This window comes from Hoplias malabaricus, chromosome Y (genome assembly GCF_029633855.1).
Source record: "Hoplias malabaricus isolate fHopMal1 chromosome Y, fHopMal1.hap1, whole genome shotgun sequence".
Lineage (NCBI taxonomy): Eukaryota > Metazoa > Chordata > Actinopteri > Characiformes > Erythrinidae > Hoplias > Hoplias malabaricus.
In genome coordinates, this window is record NC_089820.1 from 2,962,824 (window position 1) to 2,987,728 (window position 24,905).

General features: G+C 37.7%; 1 protein-coding gene across 1 annotated transcript in view; it reads right to left on the minus strand.

Moving 5' to 3' along the window:
* Positions 1 to 6,043: 6,043 nt before the first annotated feature.
* The window catches only part of LOC136679481 (inositol polyphosphate 5-phosphatase K-like), a 29,058-nt gene continuing 10,196 nt past the window's right edge, over positions 6,044 to 24,905 (minus strand). Inside the window, exons 2-13 of the mRNA XM_066658013.1 lie at positions 24,048 to 24,556; positions 22,393 to 22,500; positions 21,157 to 21,265; positions 16,031 to 16,147; positions 15,154 to 15,329; positions 14,765 to 14,876; positions 14,095 to 14,204; positions 13,073 to 13,268; positions 12,842 to 12,979; positions 12,309 to 12,392; positions 12,114 to 12,218; positions 6,044 to 10,387 (exon numbers count right to left, since the gene is read on the minus strand). Coding sequence (XP_066514110.1) covers positions 10,076 to 10,387; positions 12,114 to 12,218; positions 12,309 to 12,392; positions 12,842 to 12,979; positions 13,073 to 13,268; positions 14,095 to 14,204; positions 14,765 to 14,876; positions 15,154 to 15,329; positions 16,031 to 16,147; positions 21,157 to 21,265; positions 22,393 to 22,500; positions 24,048 to 24,550 — 2,070 coding nt within the window. The 5' untranslated portion in view covers positions 24,551 to 24,556 and the 3' untranslated portion in view covers positions 6,044 to 10,075. The remainder of the gene's footprint in view (positions 10,388 to 12,113; positions 12,219 to 12,308; positions 12,393 to 12,841; positions 12,980 to 13,072; positions 13,269 to 14,094; positions 14,205 to 14,764; positions 14,877 to 15,153; positions 15,330 to 16,030; positions 16,148 to 21,156; positions 21,266 to 22,392; positions 22,501 to 24,047; positions 24,557 to 24,905) is intronic.

The following is a 24,905-nucleotide window of genomic DNA, read 5'->3' on the forward strand; positions in this document are numbered from 1 at the left end:
ACGCTCCGCCCCTATTTATTCAGGATCGACCGCGCGCGAAAAGGCAAAGAGAGGGCGGGGGAAGGGCTGAGCGGGCGTGGTCACAGTGCAAGTAAAAAAATAAATAAATAAATATATATATATATATATATATATATATATATGTATACATACACACACAATATCACATTTATTCATTCAGCACACTTCTTTCCAACATTTGTTTACCGGGTGTCCAGCTTAATGTAACCTCACTCTACCCTGCAATAAATGGACATAATTCACACCTGTACATCAGTACTGCATTAGTCATTGCAATTTATGCAAGTAAATGATTTTTTCTAAAAAATGTGCAAGGTTGAACTGGACTTATCTCAGTTATTATACCTCCATTTTAATTCAGTTTCAGCCTAATGGTGTATTTAACCTCAGAGCAGACTGTAATCAGTTAGGCCCTACAACCATTTCCGCACTGAAGTGTACAAACTCAGTTGAACATTCTATGTATTTCAGGTTTTATCTGTGCTTCTCTTACCGACCCTGTGTCCAGTACCAGTGCTTTTTTATTAAATTAGAAAAATACAGCGCTGCTCTGAATCAGCCTGGTGGACCCTTTCTGTGAAACCCAGAATGTAGTTATGTAAGAAATTACATTTGCTGCTGCTAAGCTTTACCCCGCCACCATGCTTCTTATCTATTTTCCCCAAGAGTTTTTCGACTCAGGTAGCCTGCTGCTGTACACCTGACTTTCATTTTAGCATAGCTGCAAATAATCAAGATTGCAGAGTGAAGGTAATTATAGCCCCACTCTTAATGTACTTCACAGAACACTGATAAGGCATCTGCAAAAAACGAGCAACACTGCATTCGTAGATGGGATATAGTGGCCACGGCAAGAAACAACTGTCAAATGTTATCGCTAACTTATCAGTGGCCTATATACACACATAGCACATGATGACTGGCATTCGGTTGACTTTGACTTCCTCCAGCTCAGACTCCTACTCATGTAGCACTATGACGTTAGTAAACGGAAGGTCATGAAATCCCTCTAGCTCTTGATGTGCCGTTAAGCTGAAATAAGGGCCTGGGAATACATCACGCTTTACGTATATGTGGATGTGAAAAAAAATTCAAACCATTGTTTATGTGGCAACTAAACACTGTATTTCTGTAATGAAACAATAAATAATAAGCTTAACTTTTGTACATGTTAACTTTGGGATTTCTTGGCCATGTTCTCTAACTGTCAGTGCAATTGTTTTGGGAGTAATAGGCTAATAGACATGTAGGCCAGTAATGTCAGTACAAATAAACATTAGATTTTTGTTGTTGCTGTTGTTTTCAGCAGTAAAGTGAACTCAAATTTCAGGATTGGGCAGAATAGTAATTCGTTTACTAATCTACTTACGTTCATTTATGTGGACGCTTGCATGTATTTGAACACACTAATCTATATTTTATTTGACATGAATATATGTGAATAAGGAAATTCCACTGCTCTACAGCCCAATACTCAAGAGGTTTATACACCAATAAATTATGCTCAGCACTGGGTATGGTTAGGCTCATGTGCAGTTATTCCTGGGCCTCCTGTACTGTTGGCAATGCTTTCCTGAGGATATTAAGCGACTAAAATGGGGGTTAGTTTCTAATTGTGTAGTTTTATAGTGTGCATCAAAATCTATATTGAAATATATTATTTTTCAATCGGTTGCTGCAATTGCTTCAATATCTGACTCAGCCCATCTTTTAAAGATAGCTTTCAGCTTGAGTAAGGCAGCCATATAGATAAGGTGAATGCTGATTCCACATTAAAATGCATTATCAATAGCTTGCTATCAATAGTTGATAAAAGCAAATGAATTTAAACCTCAGTAGGACTTAAAGGACTAAAAGTTCTTGTCACGACTACTAGAAATCACATTGCAATGTTTAAATGAAGGATGAGTACGAAAGCTCAAACAAACGCACAGCAGCTCAGTCACAATAAGACCTGAATTTGATTACTCAGCAGTACTAAATGTGAAATGAAGTCGTCTGCAGCACCACAGTGAGAAAGCACAATTGGGGCATGAGTCTCTAACACAATGGCATTGCCTAAATGACACACCTCCCAACTCGAGCCAAGTATTGCATCAGAAAGGCACCATGGCAAACATACACAAGCTCTCACACTTACAAAAACACACCCCATCTTTCTCATGGTGATAATGGCAGGCAGGATAACGGATGTTTTTCTTATAAATCCTCCTATCAAGCAATATTATATAATTAAAATATTACATAATACACTAATTTCCAGATGTACTAGTTCTACAATATTGTGACCTACTCTCAATTCATTATCAACACTTAGGAGGGCAGCCTTGAGTCAAGTGAAGAGGAGTCATCTGACCTTGTCATAATGATTTTAATGAAGCTTTATTACACAATATGCAGTGTGCTCATCAAGTCCAGACTTGTCCATTACACAATATGCAGGAGGATCATTAAATCCTTGCTTGTATTGCCACAGGAAGCTGGCAACATGAAGCAAAATGTCAGCAAAATTCTGGACTCTCAGATCTCATCTCATCCATGTACTTTATCAGTGGTCTAGTCTATGAATGTTAAGTTGTGCCTTGGGATTGGTCACATTTACAATTTCCCTTGTTATTTTCACTATTAGTCAGTGTGATTTTAGATAATAAAATCTGCCTCTGAAAAAATCTGTTAAAATGCTAAGCCATTGCATGTATTAAAATACACTGACATTATCCTGAATATTAAGAAATATACACAGACCCACCACAATATTAAAACCACCGACAGGTCAAGTGGATAAGACTGATTATATAATCACTTTAACCAGAATGTAAGTTGATGTGTTGGAAATGAACAAAGGATTTGAGCAACTATAATCATTCAATTCAGTTTAAATTAATTTATATAGTTAAAGGACCATTTACAGCTGGTGTCACAAACCAGATCCAGGTACTAGCCCCAAGTTTAATTTGCTGAGGGGACAGTGGCAGGGAAAAGTCTTTCAGAGTATGAGAAAGAAACCATGAGAGCGCCCTAGACTCTAAAATGGGGTCAATCATCCTTTGGTGGACACTGGAGCGAAACAACAAGGGGCTGAATGAGTGAATACTTATTCCCCAAAGGGAGTGGCATTTTCAGCACAATAATGTGCCCTGCAACACTGAAAAAATGATTCTGGGATGGATAGAAAAGTATGATAAAGGGGGTTCAAGGTGTTAACTCTGCCTCCAAATCACGTGGATCAAGTATCTGTGGGACGTGTTGGCAAACATGTCTGATCTATCGAGACCCCATCTCACATTCATTCATTGTCTGTAACCGCTTATCCAGTTCAGGGTCGCGGTGGGTCCGGAGCCTACCTGGAATCATTGGGCACAAGGCGGGAATACACATTCAGGAATCACATTCACAGACACTTTTGAGTCACCAATCCACCTACCAACGTGTGTTTTAGGACTGTGGGAGGAAACCGGAGCACCCGGAGAAAACCCACGCGGACACGGGGAGAACACACCAAGACAGTCACCCAGAGCGTGGATCGAACCCATAACCTCCAGGTCTCTGGAGCTGTGTGACTGTGACACTACCTGCTGCTCCACCGTGCTGCCCACCTTGCTTATTTAATATAATATAAATATTAATATAATATTATATTATATAGTATAATATTTTGGTTAAAATTTATCCCACTGTATGTATGTTCAATTTTAGTAACAGCAGGTACATATTTATATGTTTACTGTTTTGCTGAGAAATTGAATATAATAGTTTAATTTCTGAATACATATAAACAACTGATATTTTGAAATGTGCTGGGGTGTAATAAACTGCTGTTCTTTTGGAACAGGCCTTAATAGATGTTAATTACACTTGCCACAAAAGGCTTATTGTCGATGTCCAGTAATAAAGAAAAGTATCTCCAAAAATAATAACTTTACAGGACAAGGAAAAACATGTTATCTTTCAATGGAAGTTAATGTTAAAAGATTTTATTCCAACTAACAGTGGAGCATTTCTATTTGTGCATTCATAACTAAAGTTTCACACAATGTGAAGGACAGCTGCTGTGTTCAAATGATGTAGAAAACTGAAAAAATAGCAACGTTGTGTTGTCATGTAGCCATGACCTACAATAAACTGTTACAGAACATGTTTTAACCTGTGTTACAGGTAACTAAGACGCATAAAAAAAAAACACCTTAAGATGCTTTTGGGTGTCCTGCTGAGGTTTGCAATCTACAGCTAGACAAATGTAAACTATTAGTTCTGCTGTTTTTCAGGTTTCTGTAAAGAACGTACTACAGTAACCATTAGAGTATTTTTTTCAACGTACAATTAAGTCTATTGTAAATACCAAAATACAGTGTAAAACTTGAGATACTGCGTTAAACCCCGTTATCAGTGTTGGGGGTATTCCGGTAGCTGTTGGGTTTCATTTATCAGTCTCAGAACCCAAGGCCCTCTTCCTCAGCTCACCTCTAAACGGATTTAGAGTTTATTTTATGTTATTAATTAACAGTTGTGCGTTTGATATTTTTGTTGAAATTTCTAGTCTCAGCTCTAAGAATCCCAGGTGCTCCGCATTAAAGTGTTTCCCAGGACCCGCCCTGAGATTAGCACTGTATATTTGTACTGTTGTGTCCCTCTAGTGGGCACCAGCAGTGGTGTTAAAAACATGTCATCAAAATTGTAAAATTTAAATATCATAAGATTAAATAATAGGTCACATTTAATTTTAGAAAATGTACAATATTTAAAAAAGGTACTTAATACCTAATACTTAATATTGTTTAAGTCATATATTTTCATTACAGTGCTAAACCCAGATGAAACGATGAAACACAAAAATGTGTTTAATTTGAAAGATACAGGAGAAAACCACCCTCTACATTGGGTTCATGTCTGGAGAAAAAAAAAAGGAGCATGAAAGAAGGCACTTCACTTTGATCTGAAAAGTTGCCGATGAGGAAAAAAATAATCAATGGACCATATGAAGTGTAAATGCTTCTAACTTCTAAGACTGACTTTTGGAAATGTCTAAAAATATCTAAGCAGATTACTTTGAAAAACTGAAAGTAAGACCCTTCCTTTCCAGAAATAATGGAAGATGTATCAAAGGCTATTGTTGGACATTAATATATTTCATATTGACATACAAATTAATATTGCGTTGCTTAAATGTTATTTCTTTAACGTTACACTTATAAAGCGCCTTTCTAGAAACCCAAGGACGCTTTACAATCAACACTCAACATTCAATCCACACACACACACCGGCGAGAAGCGGCAGGCAAACTCGCAGTGTACTCTCAACCAGGAACGACCGTCCACCTGGAGGACTGCATCGGGCACTAGGGTTTCACCCAGGACAGAGCGCCAGTCCATATCTGAGCACATAAACATTCACTCACACATACAGACATTCATTCACATACACACTCATTCACTCACACACCAGGAGAGTTATGAGAGAAGCCAATTCACCTCACCTCAATGTTTTTGGACTGATGTTAATGCTACTGTGTACTTTCTTAAACCTATCTATCTATCTATCTATCTATCTATCTATCTGTCTATCTGTCTGTCTGTCTGTCTGTCTGTCTGTCTGTCTGTCTGTCTGTCTGTCTGGTCTGTCAGACAGACAGTCTGATAAAGAGATAGAAACAGTGTTACATATGAATATATGCTTCATTTTAAGAATAGTTCAGTAATACATCACCAAGATACTTAGAATTAATGCATACTGAACATCAAAAAAATAAAAAATAATAATAATTGCAGAAGCATAATGACAAGTTTACGCCCATTATGTAACATATTATGTGTTACGTAACTAAAATCTTGACATACACAGCTTGTGATATAGACATGCTTGTACATGTCTGATTTCAATTGATGTACTTACACTTCTGGGAAATATGTGCCATTGCATGGTGTCCAGATTTCATTGTTGAACTTGAATTGTTGTTTATACATGTTTACATCTTATACATTGAAAGCAAAAAGATGAGAATGTTAGTATTTCACTTTGACCGGCATTTATTTTCTTTTGGACAACAGTTTTTCAACAACAGTGGCCAGATGGCTCTCTTCTCAAGACATCTTTCACAAGTTTATCAAATAAATATGTATTTAAAACTTACAATAAAAGATACAACTTAAAATGTGTAAAACTGAAAATTAGATCAGTCATAAACTACCTTATAGGAATAAGCTTTAATCTGTAAATATGATTTTAATCAATGGCTGAATTGAATTAAAACAGTAACAATCAAAATAAAAAATAAAAATAATAATAACAAAAAATGTCCTTATCATAATGCCTTCAAGACACTGGCCAACAGAATGACACTTTACATACAGTAGAGTATACAGCAATGAAAAAATAAATTAATACACTTACATACAATATCCTCTATTTTTTGGCATTGATTGTCATCTATTCTTTACATCTATTTCATACACATAATATTCCATTAAAAATCCCTACATAATTTCAACAATAACATTCCTTAACAGTATGCGTGAACATTATGTTCTCTCCATGGAACATTTTATAAAGCACTAAACGTAAATTCATTATACCTTATTATTAAAGGCAGAGGTTCCTGAACTGGTTTAGGTTCCCATTTTCTTGTTATTGGAAACCAGGAACTGACTTCCCCAGCATAAGTTGAATATTCGTGCAGTTTCTCTAATCTATCCAATTTGTTTAAGTGATGGGAGCCTGCTGTTCAGCAAAAAGTCTTGCATTGCATATGTACCCATAATCTTCACCCAGACATTTAACCTAATTAGAACTAATCAATGCAGTGTCTATCTGGTCAATGTATCGTTGTCTGTGTGTGGCCAAAAAAGAAAAGAAAAGAAAAGAAAAAAACTGGCCCTATTAAAGCAGGGTTTTCCAACTACTATATTTGTGGTGGCACCATCTTATGTCAAGCCAACACTGATTGGTTGATGTTATTTTGGGCAACTGGGCACTTGGTCATAAAAATCAGTGGAAAAATTAATGGTCAAAATCAACTGTATCAAGTCCTGCAACAATGGCACATAAAACAGCTTCATTTATGTTGTTGTTGTTGTTGTTTTTTATTTTACACGCAGAAATATTTTACTTTATTTGCCACCATTCTGCCTGGTATAAAACATGCTTATGATATTTTAGGTTCAGCAATATATATCACACATACAAGCATCTGTGTTAAAAATTCTCCTAAATATATCTTATATAATGTTTCTTTGTTTTGTTTTTTATTTAAAGCAACAAGGAAAATATTTTCCTGTGGGCCTTTGGGCTTTCTGGTGATAAATATGTAGGTTGAGGGTTAGACTTCATCTCACATTTAATTAGAGGTTTATCTCATCAGACTAAGCTTGGATTTTAAATATATAACAAGTCTTCATTGTCTACATTTCCAGGGATTCGTTGCTGGCTTCCAATTTCAAAAAAGTGGATCCAGTTCTGAAGACACTCCAAATATAAAACAGTAATGGTGAAAAGTGCCCCCTGTAACTTTTCTGCTCTTTGTAAAGGTAAAATAAAATTACACTAAACTGTCACTGAGACATTCTGTACACTAAAATGGCTGTAAAATTAGCTCCCATAATTAGGTCCTAGACATATTGTCTGAACAGGAACATCTGACCTGACCAAAAGGAAAACAAATATCAGTCAAGAAGTGCAGTCTTTATAATTGATCTTTAAAAGTATAGGGCTCTTGTTTCCTGTGTTACAAAGATTACAGTAGAGTAACAAAGGAGTAGGAAAGGAAGCATGCCTATTACGTATGTGTGCCCTTTTGTGGAAAAGAATCCTGTGCCTTAAGAGCTGCAGAATATTGCAGACATCCTGAGTTGTCTTTAATAAGCATCTTACAATATTATATTTAATATTGATATGGTACCTAAGCTATTTGGAATATGGAAAAACACTTCAGTGTAAAGTGAATTGTTGGTCTAGAGTTTGTGCTGAATACCTGCGGTTTGTTGTGTTATTAATAAAAATTCCTGTAATTTCCAATTCACTCCCAGCAAATCTAATAAGCAAATTTTCACCAGATCTGCCCAAACTTTTTAACAAGGTTATTTCTCCAGTGGTCAAGATCTCTGAAAATGGCTTTTGCTTAGGTTGCATTTGCATTATGTTGAATTAAAGTTGAAAAGGCAAAAAAAAAAGAAAAGATTAAAAAAAATCTAATAATACACAAAAGAGCACCTTAATTGTCTTTGTTTCCTCAATCCCTAAGTAAACAATAAATCAGCATTGTTTCTGTTTATTTTTTCCCATTCAACTACAGTATATAAAGGAGTTTGACAGCACAATATATCACTGAATTATGACATACGGCCATGCAAACACATGTACAGAATCAAATACACAGACACACACTCTCTCACTATCACATTACAGTGAGACAGCACACTGTGTCAAAAAGTTAAGGAGTCATGGCACAAAACGTCCAATATGGTTCACTGATATTCACTAGCTACTACTCCGACATTTTGCTACTGGAGAAAGCACTGTGAATACTACGAAGAGAAGAGAAGAGAAGAGAAGAGAAGAGAAGAGAAGAGATCTTTACCACAGAGGACAAATCCTAGAAAACTCTAGACAACACAGAATACCCTAGGGTTCCTACCACATTTAAAGTAGTGATGTGGTACTTTTTTGATATAGATTACAGCTCAAATTCAGCCCCAAAACTCTGTTGTAATGTCCTTTGACATCTGAAGTGACATGGCATATGGTCATGTAAACTAAAAAAAAAAAAGTCCCTTTGAATTTTCACTGAAACTCATTTATCTTACTCTTTTAATCCACAACCTTGATTTTTTTCTGATATCTATTGAGTCTTACCTCCTATGTCAAGCTAAACTATTAATGATAACTGGCAAAAAAAATGTTGCCTTGAATTGGAATGTCAGTATGTTTCTGTTTGCCTTGGATTACTAATGAAAGGTGGGAAGAACGTGACTTCAGATTTTTGAGGCAAGGATTTTTAAAGGACATCTACTGTAACAAGAAACTGTAAAACAGCACAGCAGTAACCCTGCAGGTAACTAATTACATGATTAAAACGGTCCTGCCATATCATAACACAACAACATTCTTATTTGTTTTATTAAAGAAACACTGGGTTGTATCTTTACCTTAAAAAGGTAGACATCAGCAGTGCAAAAACTCCATTATGTAACTTTAGGAGGAGTAGGAAACCACCCTCTCCTCTCCCTTCCCCCTTGATTTCAGGACAGGGCTGTCTGTAAAACCACAACTCTATTGGGACCCCAGGAGCCAAAAACACTAAATCTTACCTAGTGTTCCTTTAAAGTGTTACGATAGCAGACTGTATGGGAATATATATTTGTTCAATGTGCAGTGGAATGGCCAAGTGTAACTCAAACAAGAGTGGGATATTATGTATACACATCTACCTCCCTTCACATAGACACCCAGTATTCTGATAGAAAACATAGGCATTTTTTAAATACAAGAAAAATGCCTTGTTGAAATCCTGATATGTTTCTGCAGTAGTGAAGGATGAAAAGCACTACTCTCATCTGTGCAATTAGTCTGGCTGTTCTACAAACTGAATCCTGGCAGTTTCTCAGAATCTTGGCAACGACTGTGATTCATTCAGCCCAGACCAAAGTAGATGCTACAGTCAATAAATGAAGACAAATTGGCATAAATCATCCAATTTGTAAAATCACTGATTAAATCCTCTCTCATGATATTGCCACTTGCTTCTTACTGTCCCAGAATTGAACTGTTGTGCTTTTAACTTGCTGGGATAAGGAAAAAGGAAAGAGTGAAGAATGTGCATATAGTATGACTTCAGGTTACTGCGAAACAGGCACGGACAATAAGTCTTCTTACCCTCGTAAGCGTCATAGAGAGAGCCACTTACTAAAGGCCTACCTCTGCCCTGCACCACTGCAACACAGAAGACAACATCTTCACATAACGATGACATCACAATTCACAAAAGACGCCAAGAAACCTCCAAAATAATCCTGCAGCTCCTTTCTTTGATATATCACCCTTCACTTTTAACAGTGTGCTCATCTAAGGCTTGCCATTGTTCTTCCCCGAGTTTGCGACATCAGTGGAGTCATCGGTTTTGGGGCTACTTCCTGCCTTTGTGTCAGAATGTGGAGAGGTATTTCTGGAGTGAGGATTATGGGAACTTTCCGCCTGCCCCTCTGTAGGTGTGGGGCTCCGGGTGCTGCTGCTACTGCTGCTGCCGCCTCGCTTGCCTCGCTTGCCTCGCACTGGGCTGGAGTCACGTGAGTCAGGCTGTCTTACCTCATCATCGGAGGTAAAGTCTGAGCTGTCAGATGGACTGAGACCAGCTGTGCTGGAGGTGGGAAGCTGAATCTGCAGGACAATGAAAGGAGAATAAAAACAACACAGTAACACATTAGAGATGAATTACACTTTTTAGTTAAATAATGCACAATATGGTCAAAATATTGGGACACCTACACATTACACCTACATGATATTTTATGATATCCCATTCTAAATCCATAGGCCTAAATATGAAGTTGATCTCCATTTTGCAGCTATTAAAGCTCCCACTATTCTGGGAAGATATTCTACAAGATTTTGGAGTATGTCTGTGGACATATTGGCCCATTCATCCAGAAAAGCATGTGTGAGGTTAGATAATGACGTTGGACGAGAGGATCTAGCTTGCAATCTGCATTTTAGTTCATCACACAATGTTCAGTGGGGTTGAGGTCAGGACTTGTGTGAGCCAGTCAAGTTCTTCCACACCAAACTCACCCAACTATGCCTTTAGGTGCCTTGCTTTGTGCACTGGGGCACAGTCATGCTGGAATAGAGAAGGGCCTTTCTCAAACTGTTCCCACAAAGTTGGAAGCAAACAATTGTCCAAAATGTCTTGAAATGCTGAAGCATCAAGTTTATCCTTCACTGGAACTAAGGGGCCCGGGCCAACCCCTGAAAAACAACTCTATATCATTAACCCTCCTCCACCAAATTTTACAGCTGGCAGGTTGCAGTCAGGCAGGTAAAGTTCTCCTGGCATTCATCAAACCCAGACTTGTCCATCAGACTGCTAGATGCAGGAGAATGATTCATCACTCCACAGAATATGTTTCCACTGCTCCAATGGCCAATGGAAGTATGCTTTACACCACTCCACCCAACATTTGCCTGTGTGCTTGGTGATATAAGACTTTCATGAAGTTGCCTGGCAATGGAAACACATGCCATGATGCTTCTGGTACACTGTTTTTGTGCTCAGGTTAATGTCAGAGGAACTTTGGAACTCCAGTTATTGAGTCAGCAGAGCTTTGATGACTTTCACACACACTGTGCGCTTCAGCATTTGGCTCTCTACATATCTGCGTTCTGCCACTTAGATTCAGAGTTCTTGTGGTTCCTAAATGCTACCACTCACAGTTGATCATGGAGTATCTAGAAGGGAAGGTATGTTATGAACACGCTTGATTTTATACACCTGTGGCAATTTGAATGAATGAAACACCTGAATTAAATGATCAGGAGAAATTTGGCATACCTTTGTCAATAAAGCATATAATTGTACCATATATCATTGCAATAATATATTTTTAAGTTGCGCTGACTCCTGTTTTAATTCCATGATTTTCATTGTATTTTCCTATTGGAAAACATGTTTTCAAACTGTACTTTCCCACTGGAAAAGTGAATGCTATGTACCTTTAAGGTACACAATTGGTTTCTAAGACTGTGTTCTTTAAAGGGTACCTTTTTACTTTTTGTAATTTTGATGAGCAAAAATTTACCTGTAGAGTACGTCTATTTTTTTTGATGCTGCAGGGTTAAAATGTACACAATATCTTTAAGCAAAGGGCAACATTTAATGATGTCAGCCTTGCATTCATACCATGTATTTTTCAATATCTAACAAATAATTATAATAAAAAAACAACAACAGGCTATACTTGAGGCTGGCAAATTCATTCTTATGGATTAAAAGGAGTTTTACATATGAGATAATAAATGTAACTGAAAGTATTTTGACTTAAATAAAAAAAATACTTCAGCAATAAGGGGTTTTGTTAGTAAGCTCATTTTGATTAAGAACAGTTACCTGGAATGGCTCAGTAACACCCACAATCGTACTCATATTGTTGCTATAATAACCCAGGATGTAGTCTCCAGACTCCTTTGGCAACTCCTCCTCTGCAAATGTAATCTAGAGTGGTAAAAAAATACTCCTAATCAAATACAAATGCATCTGTTAAAATATTATTTATATTGTAGTATAAAGTATGACATGTCTTACCTGGTGCTCCTGTCTCAAATAATCAGATTCTTCCTGTTTTGCCCAAGTGTAACCCACATAATCTTTATGATGTTTAAATCCAACCTGTATACACACATTGTTTTGAATATTGTTTACAAATTTGCCAAATCCATTTCCTACATAAATGTCATTACACCGAAGCTTATATCAACAGAGTGTGGTGAGACCAAGTTTGGAAGCTCAAGGGGGAGCTCTCAGCAAGCTCAACAACAGCCCTTTTGTTAGGTTGGGGTTGTTTTGGGGGTGGTTCAGGGGTTTTATATTGTAGTTGTGTGTGTGTGTGAGGGGGGGGGGTGCTGTTGATTCTGTTCACAATAAATTTATAATTTATCATCTCCTTATAGACCTAATAAAACTTCTGATAGACCCTGATATTATAGAACATAATAAAGATGGAACCTGATAAAACACTCAATATACTTCAACATTTAAACATTAAAATTACATTGTTAATCCATGTGATCAATTCTGCAATGAACACAATGTACTTTTTAACTTTTATGTATGTTTACCTTGTAAAGACCAATCCAGTCCCAGGAACTTCGGGAGTAGTTAGGTGCTACCTTGAATTTAGCAATGGCGTCAGCTACTTCTCTCCATTCATCCTCTACAGTGAGGGTCACCAGAGGAATATCCACCTTATATGGGAACTGCAGAGACCATTGCATAGTAAAGATTATAGTGCAACATATTTCTGACAAAAGACCTTCCCCAGCTTTTTATTTCATTTACTGTGTGCCCACCTGGAGGGTGAAAATAGAGGAGACAGGCTTGTGGTCACTGATGATGTACTCCATGTGGCTACGGTAAAAGTGCTGTGTCACCCGGGTGCCACTAGTTAGTCCTGATACAGAGCTGCGCTTGTTGTTGCTGGCAGGTGCCATTGGCCTCAAACGCCAGAGGATACGATCAGTCCATGCTGGTTTACGTTTTTTCCCACTAAGAAAAAAAAAAGAACACATTCAGATATTGTTGATGACTTACAGACTTAAATGAAAATGTTCTGAGTAGGACTCGAAAATAAAAATAGCTTCAATTAGTTACTGTGCAGCTCTCTGCAGTGAAGTGGCACAAAGCTCCATAGCAACAGCCTTACTTGAATAAGACAGTGTATAAGGCATGTAGCTATCAGGGCACCTAGGATACATACTTTGTGATTTTTGAGATCATCAGTTCTAAATAAAGGTCTGGCATTGCAATACGGTACTACACTGGTTTTACTGCCACTAAAGATGCCCAGAAACATCTAGATACGTTTCTAAATGTTGGATTTGGCATTATAAGCCATTGATGATGAATTGTTGACAAGTCAAAGTAACCTCTATGAAAACATTTCGGAGTAAGCTGCTGAGATGGTTACAAGATGAATTTATGGAGATTATTAAGGTCAATTTCATGCACAGAAACAAGAGTTTTACAGCGTTAAACTATTTGTTTTCATCTCAAGTTAATGCCTACAATGGTAGCTATTATTTAAGTACAGAGGATTTACTTTTGAGGTAGAACATTCAGCTTGAGAGATGACTTTAATTTATGATTCATGAAAATGTACACATGGATCAGAGATACCCAGTGAATTATTGTTCATCTCTAAACGGTCTGTAGTTGTCTATTGGTAGTTATAAAATCAGTCATAACCCTAAAGTTTTCGCCCTCAACCGTGACAAGTCTGAATATTAGAACAGCCATCCAAGTATGGTTAAATAGGGCAGAGTTTACTCATGCAGGGTTTTATGTGTTATCAGAAGTTTAAATTCAAGTGTACCTGGTATCATATGTGTTTGTCCCTACATCAAACTTATAGGTTGGAGGAAATTTGAGTGGTCCTTCTTCAAAGCCTTCCAGGACAGTTTCACTGTCTTTGGCCATGTTAAGCTACAAAGTAAGACAAGGAGATAAGACAAGAAAACACATATTTTTTTTGCATAATAACTGATTATTAAGATTATTAAGCACTAGTGACTGAAATATTCAGATTTATATTATTATGTGTGTTAAAGCTGTGTTAAAAAGCCTTAACCCAAATGCAGTCAGATAGAGAAACAAGCATGTTTTGGCTACTTGGTCATTCTTGTTTATAAGCATAAAGTGTAGCTTGCTGAAAAATCATCAAAAAAAGTCAGACATCAAGTGGCAGAAATAGATAATGCATGAGAATTCAGCACTGCATTTAACCAGCACCAAGACTCATCAATGCTTTGTGAATTCCCAGACTACTTGTCTAAAATAGCTTGCATATATAACATGTGGATTTTGAATACTACAATTTTTAAGCAGAGACTGGCCGAAGAGCATAGCAGTTAATTAAAATTCAATAAAAAAAAAATTATAATTGAATATCACCCCTCTTGGGTGTGTTCCTGTGGGCTCTGGACCCACCTCGACCCTGAACTGGATAAGTGGTTACAGAATGAATGAATGAATGAATCATTTACCTGGTCTTTTTCCCACAGGATGGAAAGTTTATTGTTATCAATAGCTGCCTTGATGACGTGCATCTCCAAGTCTTCAATACGAAAGTTTAGATCTCCAAACCAGAAAACAACACTGCATATAAAAACATTGGACCTTTTAGCCTCATAATTGCCAAAATAAACCTAACATAAGGAGAGTTTAATATATATAGTTGCTTGTTCAGTTGTATTTAATTTACTTTCATGCAAGTTTCAAGTAGCTAAATGTGCATGAAATTACCACAGTGTAAAGCCAGAAATACATTCTTTCAACTAATCCAAAATATGTTTTCTCATACATGGTTTCATTTTGGAGCTAAACGGTAATATGTTGCTGTGACAGAGTGTATGTATCTTTCTATAGAACTCACTCATGATCCAGGACTCCCATAGCAGCTTGGCCTTCAAACTGCTGCTGCTGCAGAATGCTCTCAAAGTCCTCCATGCGCTGGTCTGTGTTCTCCATGTGTGCAGGCAGGTGGCAGTTTAAGAAACAGATAGAGTGACCAAACACAGTCATGCGAGCACTCACACCACCTTTATTGCCCTGCAAGAGACAAGAAGAGGACTATTTAGGGAGAATGAATGAGATGGACAGTGTGTCAGAAATGATATAAAAAACAAAAATCTTAACCTGAAATGTTATGAAAGTTCTTTTGCATTGGTATTTGAACTGTATTTAATGTTTGCCTGTACATCTACTGACATGTGGTGGAATGTATGTTTTGTCAAAATCAAACCACATTTTCCAAAGGCATAGAAATACATATAAAATAGAACAAAAAATAGAACAAACACAGTGAGTGTTGCAGTAAGAAACAGAAGGAAAATATACAATAATAAACATGCAGTTTGTTATTAATGTGTGTTTCAATATTATCATGCAGGAGACATTCAGGAGCACAAGTTGCTGGTGGTGTGGCTGTTTTGATGCTGCAATTACTATGTTTCAGCTTATGTTTAGTAGTTCATCAGAACTAAATGAATCGTTTAACATATGACCTAAAATGTATGTATTCATTATTGTTTTATAAGATTTAAAGCGCACTTACAAAACTATATTAACTTTTGTTGCAAACTTTTTGCAAAAAGTAACAAACAATGGAAGAAAAACAAAAAAAAGCTTAACACAAATATTCCATGCTGTAGGTTATTTATATTTTTGCTGGCAATACAGAAATCTGTAGTAAATTTTGAGCAACAGTACAGCAGTCATCTATTTAAAGGACTAAAAAAGATATATCTTACCCAAATCCCCCCAAGTCCAGTGCGTGTGTTCTCTGTCTGTACACCTCTGATAAACGGCAGGTGGAAATATTTAGTAAAGACCAGCAGTAGGACCCCCTGCATTCTTTGAGATGTCACCTGTGAACAAAATGAAAGAGGACAACAAACTGGGTTCAGACTGATTGCATTGATTAAAACACAAGAAAATGGAGTATTTTTTTGCATAATGCAAGATTTTTGCATAATATGCTGAATTATTTATATCTGTTAATTATGCATTATACATGACTGATGGATGCTGAATATTTATTTGAAATAGCTTGTTTGTTTTGAGCATTGGTTGACATGTCGTATTGCAAGTCTACAATATACTAAAGTCATGTAACACTGTAAAATGTTATGTAACAACTACAGTTTAGAGAAATACCAGGTCTGCAGTTCGCTTTATCTTCCAAAAACAAAACGTATATGTACACCAGTGGCGGATGCTGGTCTTTCAAGGAGGGGAAGCTCAATTTCGGCCTACATCATAAAATGTGTCGGTTTATTTATACGTAAATTCTACCCTCCGTTCCTTTTCAACAAAATGATCTGTGACCCTGTCGTACCAACAAGGCGTCTTTTCCAGGGACTTGACTAGTGTCCTCTCAATGGCCAGCAGAGCTAGGCTGCTTAAACAGCCTTGGCCCATGTGAAGTGTGTCCGCCTGTGAGTGCTTTGTGACGGTGGAGGGGCTCAGCAGCACCCGCTGGACAGAAACTGCGATAGAAGTCAGAAAGAGTGATAGAAGTCAGTCTCCAAACACAACCAGCTACAAAAACTGACCAGAAATAGAAGCTCAATTTGTCGCTAGTCGTTTTTAACAAAGAAAATGCTGCTAAGAGGATTAAGAAAGTCTCTGGTTCAACTCAGAACAGAATGAAAATGTAATGCTCCCACGAATCTTTACACCAAAGGATCGCTGATTCGCTCATTTCGCTGTCAATCAAAAAGGGATTCAGCCTCAGACAGATCATCCAATCATCATGCAGAGGCTGAGCGTCCAGGCCAGACGAGGCCAGCCCACTGCCCCATAGACCCCCAGAGACGCTGAGCGCCCGATGGGCGGGACAAAGCCCAGCATTTATCCAATGACTCGTCTCGTTTCGCTGCACTTCGCTGCTTCGCTATTGAACTCTGTGGACACTCAGCGTCCTCACTGTTTAAAGCACTGTGAAGCTGATTGAGAGGAAAGCCGCGTCTTTACCAGTGATAAGAAGCTGATTCTGAACAAAAGTTGAGCGCGTTGTAGTGCATATTTATTCAATGACATGTACACACAACAGTATATATTTGATCACTTATTTTTTGGCATTTTAGAGGAAGCTGAGCTTCCCTTGCAGTCTTAGAGCAATCGCCACTGATGTACACGTACACAGAGGACACATATCAGACCTCAAGGAGCAGGATTCAAGGATCAAGCTAAACAGCTATATCTTTTCCTGTCTGCAGCCTTTTATTTTTGTAAATCATGTCAAATCTGTCCAACTCAATATAGAATAATGATAATAAAAATATATTTATATGTATAAGACGTACACTACATGGCCCATGGGTTTGTTGGCACCTGTTTGTCCAAAACGTCTCCTAAAAACAAAGGGTTTAATAACATAATTGCACCACTTTACTGTAGGAGCAGTCACTGATCTTCTGAGAATGCTTTTCACTATCAGCTGGAATACTGATATGAGGATTTAGCTTTTTTTCCAGTGACTATTCGTAAGGTCAGCTACTGATAACATATGATTTGTGGATGACAAATAACTCTCCAGCTCATCACAAAGGTACTGGATGATCATCCATCACTCCATAGAACATAGTTCAGAACATTGTTGATTTAGCCTATTAAAAAAATTGAACTATCATGCCATAATGTATTTTGCTGTTTGAAATATTGAAATATCACCTATACACTGTGCAAAAATGCAGTTTATACAATATATAATGTCAAGCCCTAACTGAAACTATTTTATCCCACTTACACAAGCAAATATATGCAGCCTACTTTTAAATGTCTGTTTATGCAAATGTTGCCTATTTCTAGACTATTCATGAACACTAAAGAGCTACCTCTTTTTCCAACCCATCTCATTCTCTCTTTTACTCTCTCTCTCTCTCTCTCTCTCTCTCTCACACACACACACACACACACACACACACACACACACCATTTAAATACTTGAAATAGGGGATATTTCTGAATAAAATTAGTCCAGTCAATCCCTCTCAAATTTGCATTTTGCTAAAGGCTTGAATGCAGTGCAAGCTACTATGCATGAAGCTACATGCAGTGGCAGTGACCACCCTATACACACACACACACACACATACATCCACATGCATGCAGAGACCCAGAGGCAAAGGCAATGTCTCTCTAAAAGACAAATGGCCCCGTCACACACATACAGCGTTCTTTGCTTGAAATTGCTTGAAAAGCCCTAAGGAAAAAGCGTATATTATTTTCAGAGAGAGAGAGAGAGAGAGCGAGAGAGAGCGAGAGAGAGAGAGAGAGAGAGAGAGAGAGAGAGAGAGAGAGAGAGAGAGAATCAATGACTATGCATCATCATGTTGCGTAATCGGCCCTTGCTGAGCCATAAACGGGACTTGCTTTGTAAGTGTGACCAACCATGTGGGTGTGGGAGACTAGATCAAAGTCCATGCCCATATACCATGTCCATGAAGAATTTGTAGGCTCACATTCATAAATGCACACTCACAGACACACTTGCCAATATCTTCTGTGTGCTTCTGCGTGCATACAGCAACTGGATTAAAGACTAGGATTAATACTGAAAGCTGTCAAACTGTATTAAGAATCCCTGATAGAAAAGTGATGATGCCAGCCTTTACCCCAGGGCAATTCGTGTGTGCAAGTGTGTGGTGTCGGCAGGGGGGGAAGGACTTTGATAACGGTGTGTAGAGTCAAGTGTGATAGCAGTGCCGAAACCCTCCCTGGTGCAGAACAAAAATTCATAACTTAAAAACGTTTTTTTTTTTTTTTAAATGTTCAAATTTACAGGTGCTAGAAGGGACAAGTTTCTAGGTGAAACTATAAGGAAGTTATGGCGAATTGTTCGGCTAAAAAGTGAAAAAACGTTTTTTGAGCAGAGAAGCTAGAGTGCGGTGACATTACGGGACGAGTTAAGCGGACAAGGAAACACGGAATAATAATACTGAAAAATAGAAGAACAATATACTGCGCTGATGCTTAAGGCAGCAGGTGCAACATAATTACACTGGCCTCCCTGGTGACTAAGGCTGTTCCTAGCCCCACTGGCACTGTTAATGCATGCTCAGTGCTGCCAGTTCCATATGAATTTTACGTGCTACATCACCAACAATCACAATAGCATTTCCCCAAGTAATCAGTGCGCTCCTTATCCACAACCATTTATTAGACCTTTCAGCTGTTTCTGATAACTCTTTCACAGCTGCTCTTAGTTTGTGGCCCCTGATGCCAAACCACACAAGCAGAGATGTGGCAGACTTGGCTACAAATCCCCTAACACCTATCTCCACTGGTCTTGCATATGCCTGCCACCCGCATTCCCTCACCTCAGCCCTGAGGTCCACACACTTCAGGTTCTTCTTTTCAAATGCTTCATCTACTGAATCCTCAAATGGAACGGTTTACTTTCAGAGTACAGCACCATGACTGGCCTCAGTGTAGTTAACACAATGCACTCTGGGACCTGCAGTTTTTTACGTACGTCCACCAGCTAATTCCAATCTCGTGCTTCACCACATCTACCAATATTTGCAGCCTGCACACATTCTTGAAAACATTTCCCCTCACACACAAACCTAGCCATTTTATTACCAAAGCCACTCATTAATTCAATAACCTCTAGCTGTTTGCTGTCCAACAAACATGCTAAAACCCTTTGCTCCTGATAAGCACCTAATCTAAGTTATTTGCACAAAAACATCCTGACTGTGCACCATAGAGAAAACATGTTTAAAAAAAAATAAGTCTAGGGAACACTAGGGCTTTTTATTAAACTGAAAGAACAAAAACCTTTCTGTGACTGTCATTAAGGTTAAGCTTAGAGCATTCCTGTTATATACAGCTATATACTGTAGTGTGGGAAAGATTTCATCTAAAACCACTAAAAGGCATAATGACAAATAAGCAAAACTATATATTATTTTATAAGAGTGTGTTAAATTTAAGATTTGCTTTTATCCAAGATGTTGAGAATCAGTCCATTGTAATGTTTTGGATGTTGTTATGCTGCACAACCAGCACCAGGAGTAAACCCATGTGGACATGGCGAGAACACACCAAACTCCTCATAGACACCCGGAGTGGGGCTCGTCCCCACAATCCCAGGACCCTGGAGCTGTGTGACAGCGACACTACCTGTTGTGCCACCATGCTGTCCAATTTTTTTCAATGTAAATTATATACAGTCAAAATAAAGCTCTATATCACTTGAATGTTTGTGACAGACTTAAAATACTTCAAATGCCTTGTGGTTAAGAAAAGCTGATCTTAATACTATTACCTCAACTGACTGTGAATACCACAGCCAGACTGGCACTAACACAACTATCACAGTGATTTTCCTCAGTACATAGAGTAATTTCTTCAGTACTCACTATTAAATGGTGATATGCAGAGCCATGACTCTTTGTGAATGGATTGTGTCAAAACAGCAATAGAGTTTTCTAAGTTCTTCCTCTTCTTCTTCGCCTTTCGGCTGCTCCTTTCCAGGGTCAAGTTTTCTAAGTTATGGTGTTCAAATGACTTACTATATCTAAATAAAACTCATTACTACATGCAGACAGCTGACATTGCATATTGTAAATTACAAAACTGCTCTCGTTGATCTCTTTTAGGAATGTTTTACTTATAATTAAACCCAATATAATTATGTGTACTTTTAAATTGTATTAATCTTGAAACCTGATATTATTGTTTGGCCTTTTATATTTTGAGTGTTATTAACATGTGTTTTTGTAATAATACTTACTAATTGGAAATTGCCATGAGATTATATAAATGGGAATTATTAAAGGTACATAAATATAGAGCAAGTAAGAAGGGGCCATATCATTACTATTACATTTAAGAAACAACCTAAAAGAGAAAAACATAAACTGACCAACACGTATCCAAAGCGACTGAGTGTGTCCATGAAGACCTCGCTCCACTGGTCAGTGAAAAGGACATCTTTGAGTCGCTTATTGATCATAGAGTTCACTTCCTGTAGTCTGCAGGGTAGAGAAATGAGAGAGAGTTACTGAAACATTCAAACGCAGTGTACTAAACATGTAGGTACCTTAATACATTGTACGACCATGGCACATACAGAACATAGCATGCGTCATGTGCAAAGGTCAAGGTTATGGACAGCATGAAACAAATACACAGTAAAAATACTACAAAAACAATAAATAAGTGAATGAACATTGCAATTTTTTAGGGGTTGGGGTTTTTGCGTTTCTTTGATCAGTCTCATTCAATATTGAGTTAAATGTCTCAGTTTATACCTTAGGTTAATAGGTCAATTATATCTTAGGTCAGGATAATGTAGGCTATGATTTAAAATTACAGTTCCTGCAATTTAAAAATTGCACTTTTTCATTACAATATTGAAATATAAAAAATATTCTTTCAGACCTTATTTTATCAGTACAATAATTAAAAAAAACCTAAGCATCCTTAATAAACTCCTAAATATGGAAAAATGTAAACAATAGTCTATAAAATGTGCAAGTAGCTTCTGTTATTGTTGGATGTACTGTTTTTTCAGGGCAAGTGTACAAGCTCAGTTTGAGCAATACTCAGATTTGGTAAGATATTATTACTGATTTTTTTTTATCAGAATAAAACAAAATATGCAAAACGTCTTGATCAAAAAGTCAGTTTATGACTGTAATGACCCGAAGAGGGACTCAACCCACAACTTCTGGGTCCCTGGAGCTGTGTGACTGTGACACTACCTTCTGCGCCCCCGTGACGCTCAGAGTAGTGCCATTAAAATACAGACAATTCCCAGTAGTTAGAGAATTTCTGAGTAACAATTGCACTATATAAAAAAAAGGAATCTAAACATCTGGTCCTGCTGTACACATACTAATACCCCTACCTTGTCAAAGAAACATCAATAATTGTAATGTAAAAAAAAAAAGCAATGTTAGGCTTTTTTATGAATTCATTTTAATGACAAATTATGTAAAATGCAAATGATGGACACGTGAATCAAGCAAAGTCAATACATTAGTTTTTGATGTGACGGCTGTACGATTAACGAAACTGTTCATTTTGTTTAAATTCATGGTGCTTTCCATACACTTTTTAAACCTATCTGTGAGCAGCAGGGAGAGGTCAGTCTTACCCTATAATGTACATGTCTGTGTTTCCATCGCCTACATTCAGCCCCAGCAAGGAAGTGATGTCATCAGGAGGCACAGCTGAGCCCACGTTCCATGTGATTATGTGCACTCTGCAAGCAAAGAAAGACACAACTAAAACCAGCAATAAGCAGTTCTGCGTAATCAGACACAATACATGGTTTAACTTCTAGATGACAGCAGTGTGTGTGTGTGTGTGTGTGTGTGTGTGTGTGTTCACAAATGCACATGAAATTCCATCACTGGATTCCTTCAGTTAATCCAGTGGAGATGATCAATTTTCCCTTTTTGATAGCCAGTACTTTTATTCCATTATTTTACTGGATACAATAATCATTAATCAACAGAGAAGCCCTTGCCTCCTCAGAGACTCTTCTAGAGAGCAGGAAAGAAAGGAAGGGAGTAAGACAAGAGAAGAAAAGAGCCGAGAGGAGACAGAGGAACATCCATAAATATCTCCCATTAGCAGCAGGGTTAATAGCTCTTCTGGGACATGTCTTGGTTTACAGAAGACAGCTTGTTCTACAGATTGGAATGTTGTGCCTTGATGGATGTTAAAACATGAAAACCTTAGCTGTGTATAAGGTAACTAGCAACTGATGATAAAAAATGTCATATGATCCTTTAATCAAATTAGAAATCCAACGTCAGTAAATCTGAAAATCCTATATCTCATAAACTTTAAAGATCATGCTATGTTAACAGGAGCATACTGGAATGTGGGGCACCTAGTGGTGTCCTCCATGGCTCTGTGGCTAACTCCTTTAATATCCAGAAGCCTATCCAACTTATTATCACATGCCTTGACTTCTGCAAGGGCATCTGTTACTGGAAAAATCTTCCTTTGGAATTTAATAAAGTGGGATATAATGGGTTCAATGGCTCCTAGTTCTTGTGTGTCAATATGCCATGATGGCCCAGATATTCTTTCCCAAATTAAATTCCCACAGTAAACTCTATTATCTGGCTAAGGGAACGTTTAGCAGTCACAATAAAAAAAGACATTATATTGTAATGCATTTCTTAATAAGGATGAAGGATTTGGTTACCCAAAATAAACTGAATCATTGTTGCTTTATGTATTTATGCTTGTGTTGCTGTGTTTTACACTGAAAAATGGACCGAAATGCTTTGATAAAATGCTATGATATATCTCAGCTTAAGAAGCAAATTTGTTTTTAAAAATGTAACAAAGATTTGTTTCGTGTTTTGTACTGTATCATATTATATCTTATTGTGCTGTTTACAATGATTACTATGTATTCCTTGTGATTAAAGCATTAGATCAAGACACTATAAAGCACAGCTTTTGTTTCAAATATTTATTTTTAAAGCTCTATTAAACTGAGAATTAAAACTTTGACATAGTAAAGAGTGGGTGTTTACATCATTAAATATTTGTATATTAAAAAAAACTAATTGTGAATTCATAACCCTGAAATGGACAAGCGGAAAAGAAGATGAATGAATAAATGAATGAATAATTGTGAATTGCTACATCCCTACAAAGCAAATTCTCCAGTGTTAAATCAACACTAACAGTTTAACACTGGTGAATTTGCCGTGTACTTGTTTTAACAAATCCAATTTCATTCAAGCCTAAAGAATAAATCAGGACTGAGAAGATATCAGAAATTACCTGAAATCCTCCACAACCTGAGACTCAGTATCAGCTGTTCCAGCCACTGAGAGTGCCCTGTGAGGGTGAGGGCTGGGATCTGCTGGAGGTGGTTTGTAGGATGGAGCTTGAGGAAGTGAGGCTGCTCTCATGGAGATGTGGCTTCTGGCCCCAGAGCTGTGCCCAGTCAGTTTGTGCTCAGGCAAATTGGCTTGGCCATGGGGTGTGTCAGCATGGAACTGGCGTGCTGGAGCTGATGGTCGGATGGGTTTGCAGGGAGCAGGGGAGCCAGATTTCCCACAGGTCAATTTGGGACACTCTGGGGATTTGGGCTCTGACACGTCAATAGATCCTTCTATGCGAGGGGCCCTCTGTGGCCTCCTTGGCCTGGATGGAGCTGATGGAGGCGTACTGGGTGTGGAGTCTGAGTCTGAAGCAGGAACAGCAGCAGAGTCCTCTTTGAGAGCTCCAGGTTCCACTGACGATGAAGGAACATCAAGCTTCGTCTGGCTTTGTGACTCCATTCCTATCTGTAGTAAATTAATACATTGGTCCAGTTTAGCCTGAAATTTTAGCTGAAGATTAACTGTCATATATATACACTCATAATTAAAAAAAAATAGTTGCACCCAGAAGGCAGCATTGGATTGCAATAATATTCAATAATAATTTGTTAAAAAAAATGTTTAAATGTTTAGACTGATATATACACATACAGAAGTAGTGTCTCTCATTATGGGGTCGGGTCACCATGTTTTTTAACACAACATGCCAAACATCTCGGCATGGATTTGTAGAGGTTCCTAATGGTGTCCTGTAATAATCCATCCCATGGAGCTTGAATAATCTGGCACAGTTCCTGCAGATTATGCAGTAGGA